Source organism: Chamaea fasciata, unplaced genomic scaffold (assembly GCF_029207755.1).
Source record: "Chamaea fasciata isolate MVZ Bird 193981 ecotype frontalis unplaced genomic scaffold, bChaFas1.0.hap1 SCAF_2, whole genome shotgun sequence".
Classification (NCBI taxonomy): Eukaryota; Metazoa; Chordata; class Aves; order Passeriformes; family Sylviidae; genus Chamaea; species Chamaea fasciata.
Window position 1 is genome coordinate 88,943,552 of NW_027094087.1, and position 14,851 is coordinate 88,958,402.

A 14,851-nucleotide genomic window follows, 5' to 3' on the forward strand; every position below is an offset into this window, starting at 1 on the left:
AAGCACGGCCACCTACAGCCAGATTCCTAGGACCAGGTCCAGACTGCTATGAAGTACCTTCAAGGGTGGAGGCTCCACAGCCTCCTCTGACAACCTCTGCCAGTGTTGAGTCACTTTCACAGTGAACATTTCTTCCCTGATGTTCAGAGGGAACCTCCTGTATTTCAGCTTGTTTCCCCTGCCTCTGTTCCTGTCACTGGATTCCACTGAAAAGAGACTGGCTCTGTCCTGCTTGTACCCTCTCTTCTCAGATATTTTTATTAATTGGCAAGATGTCTCTGAGCCTTCTCTTCTCTGGGCTGAAGCAGTCCCAGGTCTCTGTCTCTTCTCATAGGAGAGGTGCTCTGGTGTCTAAATAATCTTAGTGGCCATTTGATGGGATCGTATGTCTGTGTCTCATACTGGGAAGCCCAGAACCAGACTCAGCCCTCCAGGTGTGGCTTGACCAGTGCTGAGTAAAGGGAAAGGATCACATCCCCCTCCTCTGGCATATCATCCCTTCCCTTTTCAGCTATACACTTTATTTTCCTCTTTATGCAGAAATATGATGCTAAAGTCTTGCTGTATTTGATTCCTCATCTTGGCAAGCAAAACTGAACCCTGCCAAAGAGCAAAGAAACAAATAAAAGTACTACAGACAGTCTGTGTTTCTACAGCTTTAGTCCTCTCTAGAACCATGCTTCTGCCACAGCCATCAAATACCTTTTGTGCATCATGGTCCCAAAAATTTACATTCTTTTCCTGGTTCTGATGGATACCAAAGTAGATGTGCTTCATATTTGAATTATTCTTTTTGATGTGTGCTCACTCATCCCTGTCTATGCTGATTTTCACTGGCTTAACATATTCCTTGAGCTGTCTTCATGGAGCCGTATAGATATTTCCTTAATCCTGGCAGGCAAATATTTGCCTTTTTCATTCCAATACACTACTTCCTTGTTCTGATATTAAGTACAGCAATGGGTGGTGATACAGACAGCTCAATAATCCCACCTTTTCTATCATGCTCCTTTCATTTGTCCATAGGTCTGCCTTTGAAACTTGCCTGGTTTGGAACGTGGTTGCTTCTCTCCAAGTGAAGCAAGAGGTTTGGCCCCAGGTTTGGCAGCGTTGGAGGTAACTTTCTTACATTTACTTTCTCAACTGCTGAGCCTGAGCGAGGTGCTGGTCTTTCCCCACGCCATTGCTTATTAATACTGTTAGGTGTTTGATTTAAACCGGACTCTGGCTCCAGCAAAACTCACCTACGCGTATTTGGCGCCTCAAGGTGTGGCGACAGCTTTCTCGCTACAAATTATCCTGCGCTACCCAGTCACGTGTAGGAAACAGTGAAAATACTTAGAATAGTTTTGACAGCAATTTTCTGCTCTGGAAAAAGGGGAAAAAAAAAAAAAGAGACAAAAAACAGCCGAAAAACACAAATCCAGCAACAGCCGCTCCCAGGCACCTATTTCACGTAGCTCTGCGGGGCGTTCCGGCCGCCGCCCCTCCGGCCGCCGCATCTCCCGCGGGCCCAGCGGGAAGTGCATGGGGGACCCCAGCCCTTGGCAGTGACTCCCGTCCATTTCCCGGCCGGGGCGGTGGGATCCCCTCTCCCGGCGGTGTGTCCCCTCTTTCCCGGCCGGGGCGGTGGGTTCCCCTCTCCCGGCGGTGTGTCCCCTCTTTCCCGGGCAGGGCGGTGGGTTCCCCTCTCCCGGCGGTGTGTTCCCTCTTTCCCGACCGGGGCGGTGGGATTCCATCTCCCGGCGGTGTGTTCCCTCTTTCCCGGGCAGGGCGGTGGGAACCCCTCTCCCGGCGGTGTGTTCCCCCTTTCCCGACCGGGGCGGTGGGATCCCCTCTCCCGGCGGTGTGTTCCCTCTTTCCCGGGCAGGGCGGTGGGATCCCCTCTCCCGGCGGTGTGTCCCCTCTTTCCCGGGCAGGGCGGTGGGATCCCCTCTCCCGGCGGTGTGTTCCCTCTTTCCCGGGCAGGGCGGTGGGATCCCCTCTCCCGGCGGTGTGTCCCCTCTTTCCCGGGCAGGGCGGTGGGATCCCCTCTCCCGGCGGTGTGTTCCCTCTTTCCCGGGCAGGGCGGTGGGATCCCCTCTCCCGGCGGTGTGTCCCCTCTTTCCCGGGCAGGGCGGTGGGATCCCCTCTCCCGGCGGTGTGTTCCCTCTTTCCCGGCCGGGGCGGTGGGATCCCCTCTCCCGGCGGTGTGTCCCCTCTTTCCCGGCCGGGGCGGTGGGATCCCCTCTCCCGGCGGTGTGTCCCCTCTTTCCCGGGCAGGGCGGTGGGATCCCCTCTCCCGGCGGTGTGTCCCCTCTTTCCCCGCGCGGGGGCGCAGCGGGGCCGGGGCGGGGCGCGGCGCGGGCGGAGCGCGCCCCCCGGCGGCGGGCGGTGCCGCGCAGCGCCATTACGGCGGCCCGGCGAGGCCCCTCCCGCCGCCCGTGGGGAGCGCTTGGCGCGAGTGGCGGGAGCGGCGGCCGCCGGGATGCTGGGGGTGGCGGCGGCGGCGGGGATCAACTGTAACAGGTAGGAGAGGAGCGGGGGCCGCCCGCGTCGTCCCGTCCCGCCTCCCGCGGCGGGCCGCTGCCGAGGGCGGCGCTTTGTCTCGGCCGGGCCGCTGTCACCGGCTGCTGCCCGGGAAAGGCACTTTCCCGCTGCTGCTGCGGGCGCCGGCGGGGTCGGGCTGCGGTCCCGCCGAGGGGACGGGGGGCCCGCAGCCCTGCGGGATGTCCCTGCTGCTCCTCCTGTGAAGTGTCCGTTCCACGGGGAAACTTTTCCCTGTCCCGGGCAGCCCCGGGAGCCGCAGCGAGGGGCACTGCAGGAATCCCTTCTGTCCGCGATCACCCCTCGGCGTTCGGCGCGGAGCGCAGGGCGGGCCCTGTGCCCTTGTTACAGCGATCGGCAACAGCGCCCGCAGCCGAGGCTCGCACGTCCCGGGCGCGGCGTGAGCGCCGTCCGATCCCGGCGCGCTGAAAGGCGCCCTGTCCCGGGCGGGTGGTGGGTGTTTTAAAAGCACCATAACCTCGGGTGTGGATGTGGTGCGATTCGCGATGTTTTATGCGTATCCCACAATTACCGAGCAGTCCTATCTTGGGGACGGGTTAATGGGGTGGACTGCGGATAGTAAGGGCTGCTCTTCTCATTGCTCAGCGTTTCAAAGCTTCGCCCTGTGCGGTGGTTTCTTGGTAAGAAATGGCCCTAATTAAAGCACTTGGCAGAGCGTTGTGCCAATATGTCAAAACCTGGAACTGAGGGAAGGAAAAAGAACGATTTTGTAGCTGCCTTGGACTGCAGGTACAGGACGGCTTCTAGCGCACAAACTTTAGCGTGTCTAAAGACTGCCGTATCTTTTCCGTGCCCGACTTCTCCTGTAGGCTTCTCCAGCTCTCCGTCATACCTCTGAAGAAAAGCTGTAGCAGTTGCAAAGTCAGGCTGAGTTTGGGCTACAGTGGTGCCATCCTGAGTGAGGTGAGCCAGCTCTGCTCCCAGGATCAGTACCCTGATGTCCTGGGCAGAATCTCACCAGCCTTGACCAGCTCTTGCTCCAGCTGCAGTGCAGCCACATGCTTAGAAAAGCATGATAATGTGATTCAGGTGTTCGTAGCTGTTTTTTCTTCAGATGTTCCAACAGCCACTTGCTTTTGTAGTGGGTGGTGGATGCTTCCAGGCTAGGATTCTTTCTGCATTCCTGAAAGTGGCCAAGCTGTCAGTATTCGTGCCGCCAGCGTCAGTCGGTCGCGACTGCCTGTAGCTCTGTCTCTCAGCCCCACACAGGTGCTTCGGCTGAGCCACCTCTTTGGCCAGGTAAACAGAACAATTACATATTTGGCATCTGTTCTGCTGAAGTTGTCAGGGAGCGGGCCAGCTGCCCTGCTGGTACACGCTTCCAAGGATATGAACTAAGCTACACCCCTGGCACAGTGAGAAATTTTGGGACAAAGTCAGACTAGAGCCCCCTCTTGCAGATACTTGCACAGATGAAGTAGCAGGGAGCTTACCTGCAGCATCATGCACCTGGCCAGCACATGCAGGGAAACACTGGTGGGCAGCAGAGCCATCCAGGATACAGCTGGTGGCTCAAACATCCTTTCACAGCAGCAGGGACAATCATGCTGCCTCCTGGCCAAGCAAATCCTCCCATGGCTGACAGCCTGGAGTCTTGCTGCCGCTGGTGTGCTCTGAATAAGAACTCTTTGCCCAGTAAAGGCTGGACGTGGGGCCCCTTGCCTAAACTGGCTGGCTTCCTCTGTTCCTTGGGGTGAATCGTTGCATGGAGGACAAGGGGCTGTGCTGTGGTCAGGGAGATGAAGGTGCTGTGCAGTTCACTGTCACAGAAGCTTGGCTCGGGGGAGCAGAGGGAGGTGCCGGCCAGACAGGCAGTGCTGCTCATCTGGCAGGGTGGCACTGTGGCAAGAGGCTGTGGAGTCAGCTCCTTTGGAAGAGCTGTTTCCAGGGTGTCTGGCTAAGGGGGTTTTCTATAGATGATTTCAGTCTACTGAAGTCAAAATATAGGGGTAGGGCTCTTGAAAGATGCATTTTGATTTTGTAAAATACAAGGAGGGAAAATTAAAAATTGGTGTGTTTTCATGTTTCGATTCTTTGGGTTTAAAAAACCCACTAAAAAAGTGACCTTTTCATTCAAACCTACTTTTTTCAAAATGTAAAGTGATCTCAAAGGCCTCCACAAGCTGGAATTCCTAAGGGGTTTTTGTATCTTGACTTTTTGGTCTGATTTAGAGAGTTTAAGTAATCTGAGTATTGGTGAGGAAAACAAAAGAGGAAAGAATGATTTGAGGTCTCTCTCCAGATTTGGTACACAGAAAAGCAGCAGACATCTGGTCAGCAGGTATGCACAAGGAAATAGTCTTCTTTTTAGCCTTTTTTTTCCCCCCCCCCCCCCTCTTTGTTTTATGGAGGCTTTTTGAACTTGGGTCACTCCTGTGGCTTTAGTTTTGCAGCTAGAGGAACTTGCAGGCTGGTGCTGTCACTTGAACAATCATTACTGAGGCACAGCTGTCTCACTCAGCATCACTCTGGGAGTCCAGACTCTGTCCTGGAAGAGAGGGATTTGGGTAAGGAGGGATGCACAGTGAGTCGATCCTGGGTAGTGGTGGGTTGTTCAGGATTGCTTGGTGTGCAGCCTGGGGCTGAGAGCTTGTTGTGGCGGTGCCTGCTTGCTTTATAAATGGCTTCTGAGTTTTGTGGGCAGCTTTTTCAGCTGGTTGTGCTGAACTCATCTTGGTGTGTTATTATTGGAATAAGTTTCATACGCGGTTCAGGGAAAAACATTAGCTTCTCAATTCAGAACCATTATTATCCTAAGCTTTTGTAGTTTCCTAGAACAAACTGAGTTTTTCTTTGTAGCAAGAAATACAGGCCAGCATGCAGCAAAATACTGGAAAAAGCCAGGTTCTCTTTATTCCAGGTATAACTACACTTGAAAAACTAGCACAGACTCATTGGATTATGGTTCTTATTCTACTGCAGACTGTGAAGCTGAAAAACGGGGGCACTTCATGGCGTTACTGGTTTTGATAGGGGATTCCAAATAAGAAGCTAAATGTGATGCTGCAGTTTGGTCTCAGTTGTTGTGCATAGGTCTTTTTCTTAGAACTGGCTTCATTCAGTTACTGCAGGGGAACCATTACTGGTATGCAATATATAGAAGGTGGTTTGCACTGTTAACAAATTCTTTTTCAAGTTGTAGTGAAATATTTATTATTGGAGCACTTAAGGCAAGCTTTTCAGCTCCTGTAATTGTGACTTCATGCTGCGTGTTAGGTTACACATCCTGATTTGTCTGTGCTTTGTTCTCCTCCAAAGCCCAGCTGAAAAGTTTTTCGCTCTATAGCATAGGGCAGTCTCTTACTACTTTTCACTATAGGGAGGCTTTAATTATTAGCTGTGCTAAAAGGAGCTTGATAGTCTGTGGGGAAATTACTCATGTCAGGTCTTTCTGTGATGGCAAGTGCTGATGACAAGGAAAATGAAACTGACAGTCACGTTTTCATAGCCAAAGCCTTCCCTTGTCTAAGCTATGCATAGTGTGAAAGAATCAGCCATGTATGTAGTCTGCTGGTTTTGTCGTGTTAGGATGTGTTACAGAGCACGTCACCCTTAACAGCCTGTGCAGAAGTGCTGGTGGTGGGGCATAAGGGGTGAAAGGTCCTATTTCAGGCTGACAATTAGGGAAAATGTAGCAGGAGACTGTGCCCTGGGGTTAATATTTTTCGTTAAATTAGGCTCCTTTGCAATTATTTCAGCATTTCCCATCCTGTGGTGTGTAAGTCTTTATGGAAATGCTGACTTCTGTTTTTTAAGCAGATAGAAGTGGGGGGGGGGGGAGGAATTAAGGGTACTGTAATTTCCTTGGCTGGTTTTTTGTACCATAGTAATTCTTTATGTCAAACAGTTTGCTGAATTTGTCTCAGCATCTGGAGAGTATCAGCAATATCCAGGATGCCAGAAGCTGATGGTGTGGCTGATGACCAGCTATGGACAAAGTGGACCTCCTCTACAGCCTGAAGCCATGTTCCTGTGCCAAAATGGCACAGTCTGGGGCACCCTAGAGTGCATGAAAAATAGCATTACAACATGGTTGGCACTCAGGAGGAGGTTTTATGCTCTGTATTTTTCATATTGATTGCTTTTCTTTATATGTTAAATAAGAAGTTCTTGAATTCCAGCTTGGATGATCCTTCTTTTCATCACTTTTTGATTTATGAAAAAAGCCTCACCAGCCACTTCTGTAGAATTCAGTAAGGAGGTTGGTCCTTGGTCACGTGGATTTAGGGTTGTTTCAGATGCTTGCATTAAATAGTTTGAAGAACTGAGAACACACTGGTGGATGGGCTGTTGTCTGAGTAAAACCTAAACTGCTGTGGACAGTAGAGTTAAAACCAGGAGGGTTTTATGTTGTTCGTGTCATGGGTGGGGAATTGATGTGGATCATCTGGGGAGCTAAGACATTGTAATGACTTTATGAACATTTCCTGGGTGGCCAGAGCAGCACGGAGTGCTCAAAATTAGAAGGGAAAGACCACAGCAAAGCAATGCAGTAACGCCAGCAAATATTTGGGAGGCAACAACATGGCAAAGTGGCTTCAGTCTAGACCCCACACTGACAGGCAGCAGCTGTGGGATTGATGTGGGGAGAGAGAACCCCGCAGAGAATTAGTTTCAAACCCTGGGAGGGAAAAAAGGGGCCTCAGTACTTTGCGAGGACTCTTTTGTGATGGCCTGGCTGTCCCCGCCAGGGCTGGGCGCTGCCTGGCTGGGGCAAGGAACTGGCTGTCAGCCTCCTGTCTTGCAGAACCACAGCATCCCCGAGTCCTCCTTTGGTGTCTCCTGGCACACTCCACCCCTGATTTGGGAATGAAAAATATGCTTGGCAAGCGGAGCAGGGGATGCCACCGACACTGCCTGGGGAAGGCACCCCTGTGGATTCGGGGCTGAATTGGCACAGCAGCCTCTGCTTGCAAAACTCTCTGGTTTTCGTGAGGAAATGCTTGCGAATAGGCACGTATTGCTGAGCTTTGGGTATGACCACCCTGCTCTTCTGAACAGTGTTGGTAGCCGGACAGACTTGTGTTTCGTGGCAGAGAGACCGACATTTGTGCTGTATTAAGTAACTTACTTTTGCTAGTGTCTGCTGTAAGTGGGCTGAGATTCACTTGGCAATGGCCAGCCCTGGCCGGTGTTAGGATTCAGGACGGACTATCTGCTCTTCCCACAGGCAGTGGTGATTGCAGAGACGTTTTAATTAAGCATGTGGTTGTGCTACAGCCCCATGCCTGGGGTGGCCCACACATTCCTGTCCCCCAACACCTCTTGTGCCAGCACCAGGGACCTGAGCCAGCTGAAAACCTGTGGTGAGGGAGATTGGTAGATAAGTAGATTTAAAATGGAGTGGATCAGTTCCTTGATCTTGTAGGTGGCAGTAATGTCTGTGGGAAAGAACTTGGGAAAGGTGGCAATACCCCTTTCAGCAGAAGTGAGGATTTGTGCAGAGTGTGTGGAAAGTGGAGTTCTGTGACAAGGTGTTGGGGATTTGTAGAAGGAGGGAGCAGTGTTTGGTGGTGGTCTGGGTTGGGTCTGGAGACTGCTTGTGGCTGCCCTGGGTGCGGTGTCAGGGTTGGGAGTCCATGCTCTGTTGCACTGGAAGAGGGATCACCTACCTTCCTGTAGGCTGTTGGGGAAGGATTGTCTGGGCAATTTTGCGTTTTGTTTTGGAAAGTGCACTTGAGTGTGTTCTCTCTGCAGCTTGTTGTCCCTTCCTACTGCCCTGTCTGAAGGGAAACCACACTGGCACTGGTTTTGTCATAGTTCTCACAGAGTTGGTTTGCAGACATTCACCTTCAAAGGATTCAGAGGAAGGAAATCCCGTGTCCTGCCCCCCTGACACGTAGTTTATGGTTAGAAAGGGCACAGAGAATAGTGACACATCTTGATGCCTGTTTAGATCTACCTGATATTTGTTGGTATGACAAGACTTCATGATCTGGAAATGCCCATGGGCTTTCTTCACTCATTGCTTTCAGGTCCCAGAGTATGTATGCTGTTTGGACCCACTTGTACTGTGGGGCGAAAAAAACGGAGCAAAATATGCTGTGAGCTCTTGCAGGCTGAGTCCTGCCATGCAGAGACAGAGCTGTGGGGCAGCCACAGCACACGTGGCTGCTGGCTTTTTCTCAACCACTGTGCCCTGGAGACAAGGCAGGCTGTGGGAGGGGGGCTTGTTGGGAGGTGTCAATGAGCTTCACTGGAACTGAAACAAGGACAGGCACTTCTCTAATGAGACATTTCTGTAGTACTTTAAACAACCCAGAAAACATTTTTTCTCCTTTCTGTGTTTCCTTTTGTGAATCTATGCAGTTGCAAGAGAGAGGCAGTATTCTGATGATATGAAAAAGGATTTGAAGTGGAGCATTTTAAAGCTGCTGCTGTTAAGGAAAAGCTGACTTTTGAATCTTTGTTCCTTCGTTCACATTTTTTTTCCTTTTTGTTAGCCAGTCTCAGGAAATGAGAACATTCTTTTGGCTTTCCGTGCCTGAGTCACATCTTATATATATATCTATCTATATATAAAAATATGTGAAAACATCTGGAGATGTTTGTTTCAGAGAGGTACTTGTTTTGTATTAGAGTGTCTAAGCTTTAAGTGTTTATACAAAGTTGGATGTTTCCAGAATTTCCCATACTTCTCTTGTTACAAGGACATGTATATTGCTCTCAGAAAAGCAAAAGGAAATATGCTGATAACCTAGGGAAAATACAGATAAGTAAGAGTAAAGCCTCTCAAGAGAGTGAGAATTTGCTGGGTTTTTTTGCAAAATTTAAACTATCAAAGTTACTGTTTACCTTGAGTTGCATCCAAACATTTAGTTCTTTAGTATTTGCTACATATGTATTTTTAAAAATAAAGTGTGAAGAGGAAAATCAGAAAATACCAGTAGCTTTTCCCTTGCTCTTTTTTATTTAAAAAATAAGGAGAAAGGAAGTATTTAAAAGCTTATTACACCCATCTTTACTACTGAGTGGGCTGACACTCACTGGGTTCTGGTAGTGTTCTGAGTGCATGGTGGGGTCTCCCTGCCTCCCTCTGTCCTCCCACCGGGGTCACAGGGAGATCGTGAGACCGCTCTGAAAGGAAAAACAAAAATCCATTTAGTTTAAGCAAAGGCCAAATATTTAACTTTAGTGGGGGAGGTGATGGGATTTAGGAGGAGTAAGATTTCCACCCTTGGTTGTTTAACATAGCTGCACTGAAAGTGATGGGAAGCCAGGGATGGTAGGCACTGTTGGTGCCCTGTGCAGGGAGGGATGTGGGGATGGCATCAGTGGGGTGTGAGGATTCCCCTAAAGGGCTCCATCTGCCATGACCACATAACCTCCAGGTGTTCACAGCAGCTTCTCCTCCCACAGCTTCCACTGAAATGCCCTTGAGTTTATGGCTTGGATAGAAAACCACTCACTGATCAAATATTTTCATTGCATCCTGGCCTTCCTGTTAGTTTCTTTGATCTTTTCTCGTTAATGGATTATAGCGGACTTTCAGAAGTCTTGTTTGTTGAAGTAGTTGTATAAATATGATCCTCAGGGTAGGTGTTATTTAGAAAAGTACTTATCTCCCAGAAAAATAAAAAAATTCTACCTCCTTTTGCCCCTTTAGTGGGCTCATTTGCTATTGTGCATCAAAGAAGTGTGATTTCTATAATTATGTCAGAGAACAGCAGTTTATTGTTAATTGTTTGAAACAATCTAAAGGCCAGTTTGAAATAATCTAAAGGGTGTTATTCGTTTGGCTGATTTCCTGCTCATTCAAACACTGAAGAAATGTTTCGGGTTCACATTAAGGAAAAAAAAAAAAGAAACACAAGAAACTCACAGAGCCAGGACAGTCTCAGGGGGTAGTGGGTGGGATCTGAAGGGCTCCCAGCCCTGGGATTAACCCCCCTCTGTTGCATTCTCTCACAGTTACAATTTCTCTCTTTTCAAAGTGAAAAGGCTCCCCTTCTCCATGGGCATCCTGCTCACGTGATGTCCCTTCTGAAATGGCTTCATACAGCCTCACTTAATGCCATGCTGGAAGCTCTATGTCTTCAGGCACTGGCACAGGGTTGTCTGGTCACCATGTGGGGCTTAGCTTTGGGTGGTGGAGAAATGAGTTGTGCTTTGCAGTCAGATGAAGTGAGGGAGGAGGGCTGGAATATTGATGGTGGCTACGCATGGTGTAAGCCTAAAGGTCAAAATTTCCCAACTTTGTCCAAGACTGAAAGCCACCTTCTCCTTATTATTACATGCAGGATAGGAGTTACTAAACTTTGCTCCATCAGGACTGGAGAGGATCTGAGGGTTTTCAGGGGTGGTGGAGTGTTCCATGTGTCAGGGTTCTCATGGCAAGGTGGGATGCTCCCTGGTGTCAGCTCATACCTGTGGGAAGACAGATAGAGGTAGTGCTAAAGGCAATCCTGCCTCTGATATACTTCAGCTGTGTTAATTACCAAAGAGTGGGAACAGCCTTGCCCTCACAGCTGGGTGTGATAAAAGAGTGAGTTAGTTGGCAGCGAGTCACTTGGAGTCTGCTGGCCGTGCTGTCAAGAGGCAGGGACAGGAGGTTGTGTGAGGGACAAGTCAGGTCAGGTACGCCGCTGTATGGGGGACAGACGGGGTTAGGCAGCTGTGCCAGGGACAGGATGTAGCGAGCAGGGGCTGCGGAAGGAAAAGAGAAGGAGAGAAAGAGCCAGAGCTGTGGGGATATGAAAAGATATGAAAGATGTCTAGATAACGAGGTGCTGATACTTGAAGCCTTCTGAAGTTTTTATTGAAGCACTCTGAGTGTATGGCCATCTTGACTACAAGACATACTGGAGGCACATCTCACCCTGTAGCTGCTGCTCTTTAGACCCATCCCATCGAGGTGAAGATGTCCCTGCCCAAGGGAGACCTCGCTTCCAACCCAAACCATTCTATTATCCCCTCCGTAGCCTGCATTAAAATCTGCTGCTGGACCAGACCTTCATTTTGAAAAGTATGGAGCAAATGCAGCGCTGTTTTCAGTGTCATGTCTTAACAAGGCTGCTTCATTTTGATGGGAGTGGAGCTCTCTGTGCTTGTGATTGCTGGTGCTCTGCAAGGGGGAAATAATTTGGACTTCTTGTGTCAAATTGCATCTGAGTCACAAATGTGAAAATCAATATTTTTATCCTTACCCTGCAGAGATGGGCAAACAGTACAGTTAAGAGGATCCTTGACATCACCCTTGGGAGAATTACTAGCGCATGATAAAATGCCAAAGGATCCAGGAACAGTAATATTGCATTACTGCTCAGGTTTCATGAGAAATCTTTCTGCTCACCTTGGGCTGTTTATTAATTTATGAATAGCTTTGTCCGCTTGTACTTGAAAGAGACATTCAAGAAGTTTAATGTCATTGCGTGATACTGGTGTCTTTTCAAGGCAGTTTCAGGCTGGACAGATTCCCAATGAAGGCAGAATTACATAATAATGTGTATTTTGTGTCATCTGAGGTAAGAGTGGTCTTATAATTTGTACCTGATGGACTTTGGTAATGTTTAGCTGTGTAGTGACTTGTTTTCAATCACGGATTTTCTTGTTAAGTCCAATAGCACACAGTTAAAAATGTACAGCAGTGTTCCTTCCATGCATGTACAAAAACAAGCACCAGAATTCACAGAAGGGGTGGGATGGGGCAGATGCTGGGATCTCAGTCGCTGTGTGCCCAGTGGAGCAGCTGCAGCTGTCACAGCCATCACTAGGGAGGCTGAGGTGGTGGTAATGTGGTGTGGGAGGTTTTCTGTGGGAAAAAGGGCTCTGTTCTCCCAGAGGAGGAACTGCACCACTGAAAGCTGTCTTGTAGTGTTCAGCATGTGTAAGCATGAAGGGTGTTGGTGGTACGAATGTCAAGCAGAGGATTTTTCTCTTACGTATTGAGTAATGTTCCTTCCTTGGTTTGCATTGCCAGGTATTTGCTAGTTGTCCCTGCCACAGTAGGAGGGGAATATAGTGAAAAGCTGCTGAGTCCAGATTTTTTAACCTATCATTAATCCTTTGTCATGAAAGCAAATGCAAAATGAGCAGGGTCTTAGTTCCAAGTCAAAAGATTTTTCAAACTGGATAAGAATAAATACTGGCTCTGTGTTCATGGTTTAAATAGTAATGTTCTTGGAGCTGCTTTTGTAGATGCAAGGAAAGCTGGGTCTACCTGAATTAATTGTAAAGAAATCCATAGTTTAAAAACCTACTTTTTTTCTACCACGGAGATCTCATATAAATTTCATGTTGATTTAAAGTTTAATAAGGTAAAAGCGTTGGTGCTGTCAGTATCCAATATTTCATCTTTTGATGCTGAATTGGTGGTTGAGTGGAAGTGTTGCAAGGGCATTAACAGAATTGCATTAACTGGGCGTTAGCAGAATTGCGTTTACTGAAAACTTTTTCCTACGCTTTTTTCCTTATGATATTAAGAGAAGTCAGGGAGGACAAGGAAATCATATTTGTTTCAAGTATTCTTATCTTAAAGTGAACATTAAAAATGTTTAAAAAGGACATACTTGCTTTTCAGAAATTGATAGATAGTGAAATGTATCTAAGTAAAAATAATCAAATTAGTTTATTTAGTCTGAAGACAATACAGTCCTGCTCATGCAGAGCCCTTAAGTTAAATTCCTGAGTTCACTCAGGTCACGTTTTGAGTTTTAAATTTTAATTTAAACCAAGTTCTTGAAGCCAAGAACTCAAGTACAAAACATGTCCTCAGTTACCAGGACTGGGTTTACCCCCACAGTTCGTGGCTTATGTGAGGGTTGAGTGTATCTGTGTTGTGTATTCTCTTTATAAGCTTTTTTTGTAACATGCGTCTGTATGGCATGTAAAATATTCAAGCCAACCACACAGGTAAGAAGAGTGGCAAGAGAAAATACAGTTTGTTTTTTTTGTAAGTGATTCTGCCATAAATTTTTAATTCTGTTCATTGTGTACAAGCAGGTGTTATAATTGGTGTTGTCTCTAAATTATTATCAGCAGTTGCCTGGTCAGGCATATAAACAAACACTTCTGAAGTCTTTCCTCCAAGGCAAGAAATGCATCATCAGGAATTAAAATTTTAAACCCTCGGCAGATGATGGTGTGGCACCAAAAGCACTGTGGCAAGGGGTGCTTTGGTTCTGCCTGTCTCCTCCACAAATGGTCATTTGACATTTTTGTCCTGGATGCGGGGAAGTTGCACCTGCCCCTCGTTAGGATGCTGAGTACTGGAGGAGAAGCTGGTGGTGTGGCATGGCACAGTTCAGCCAGGGGAGGTGTCCCAAATGTTCCTCAATGGGTGGTAAAGGTTACAGACTGTCCTGCCATGTCTGTCCTCATGGGCTTTGTACAAACATGAGAAGTTTGCTCCATTTAAGTGACAAAGGAGTTGAGGGAAACAAGTAGCAGCGTCTGGGAGCATCCAAACATAAGGCAGTAGTTGGCTGCTTGCATAGTATAATGGGTGTGGGAACCCTCCTGGCCACCTCACCAGGTGGTAATTCTGCCTCTCCTGTCTTTTCTCAGAACCAAAAGAGTTTTCTTCTTACCTACCTTATCATTTTTTATTACCTTATCATGGCATACTATGATGTTTGATCTCCTAATAGCTCAGGTGTATCCTGTTTCTTTGCTTCTGTAAATAATGCATTTTCTGTGCTATAAAACGTGCGCTTTTACAGAGGACACACGTCTTCAGTGCTTCATCAACCCACACTGCAACAGGGGCTTTCTCTTCATCACGGGTGCTGTGCTGTGAACCTATTGCACTCATAACTTACGTACGGGGGGAGAGGAGAGGAAACTGCTGAAGTCAGGGTTTGTTGGCTCATTCAGTAGTTATGAAGAGCCAAACTGAACTCAGTTCTAGCTAGCTGGCCAGGGTGCTACTGCTTGCTTTGCTAGAGCTCTCTGCATAGTTACTGCCTGCATGACGCCTTACTCACAATCAAGTTTTAAATCTGCTGGGGTGTGTTATTGACTTCGATAGAAATAGATTAATGAAGCTTTGTGACAATTCCTCAAGACTGTATGCATATAAACGGAGAATTCTGTACCAGTTTGATTCTCTTCAGCGTGTTGCTGGGGATGAAGAAAGGACCGTGTGTTTGACCCCTCACTGTTTAATGTTTCTGATAACATGCAAATTCTAGAGGTTAGTTAAAGTAATACAGTTAAGACAGCAAGTCTTAAACAATTTTCCTCAAAGCCAGTTGAAATTCCACTGCCCTCTTTAATAGGGCTTGATTTAGTCTTAAGAGTCCATAAGTGGAACATCAATGGCCCAATAAGACAAAATACCTGCTAATACTTGGAAACTAGTTGT

General features: G+C 48.0%; 1 protein-coding gene across 1 annotated transcript in view; it reads left to right on the plus strand.

Moving 5' to 3' along the window:
- The first annotated feature begins 2,412 nt into the window (after positions 1 to 2,412).
- The window catches only part of LIMS1 (LIM zinc finger domain containing 1), a 68,078-nt gene continuing 55,639 nt past the window's right edge, over positions 2,413 to 14,851 (plus strand). The window contains exon 1 of the mRNA XM_066176682.1: positions 2,413 to 2,508. Coding sequence (XP_066032779.1) covers positions 2,468 to 2,508 — 41 coding nt within the window. The 5' untranslated portion in view covers positions 2,413 to 2,467. The remainder of the gene's footprint in view (positions 2,509 to 14,851) is intronic.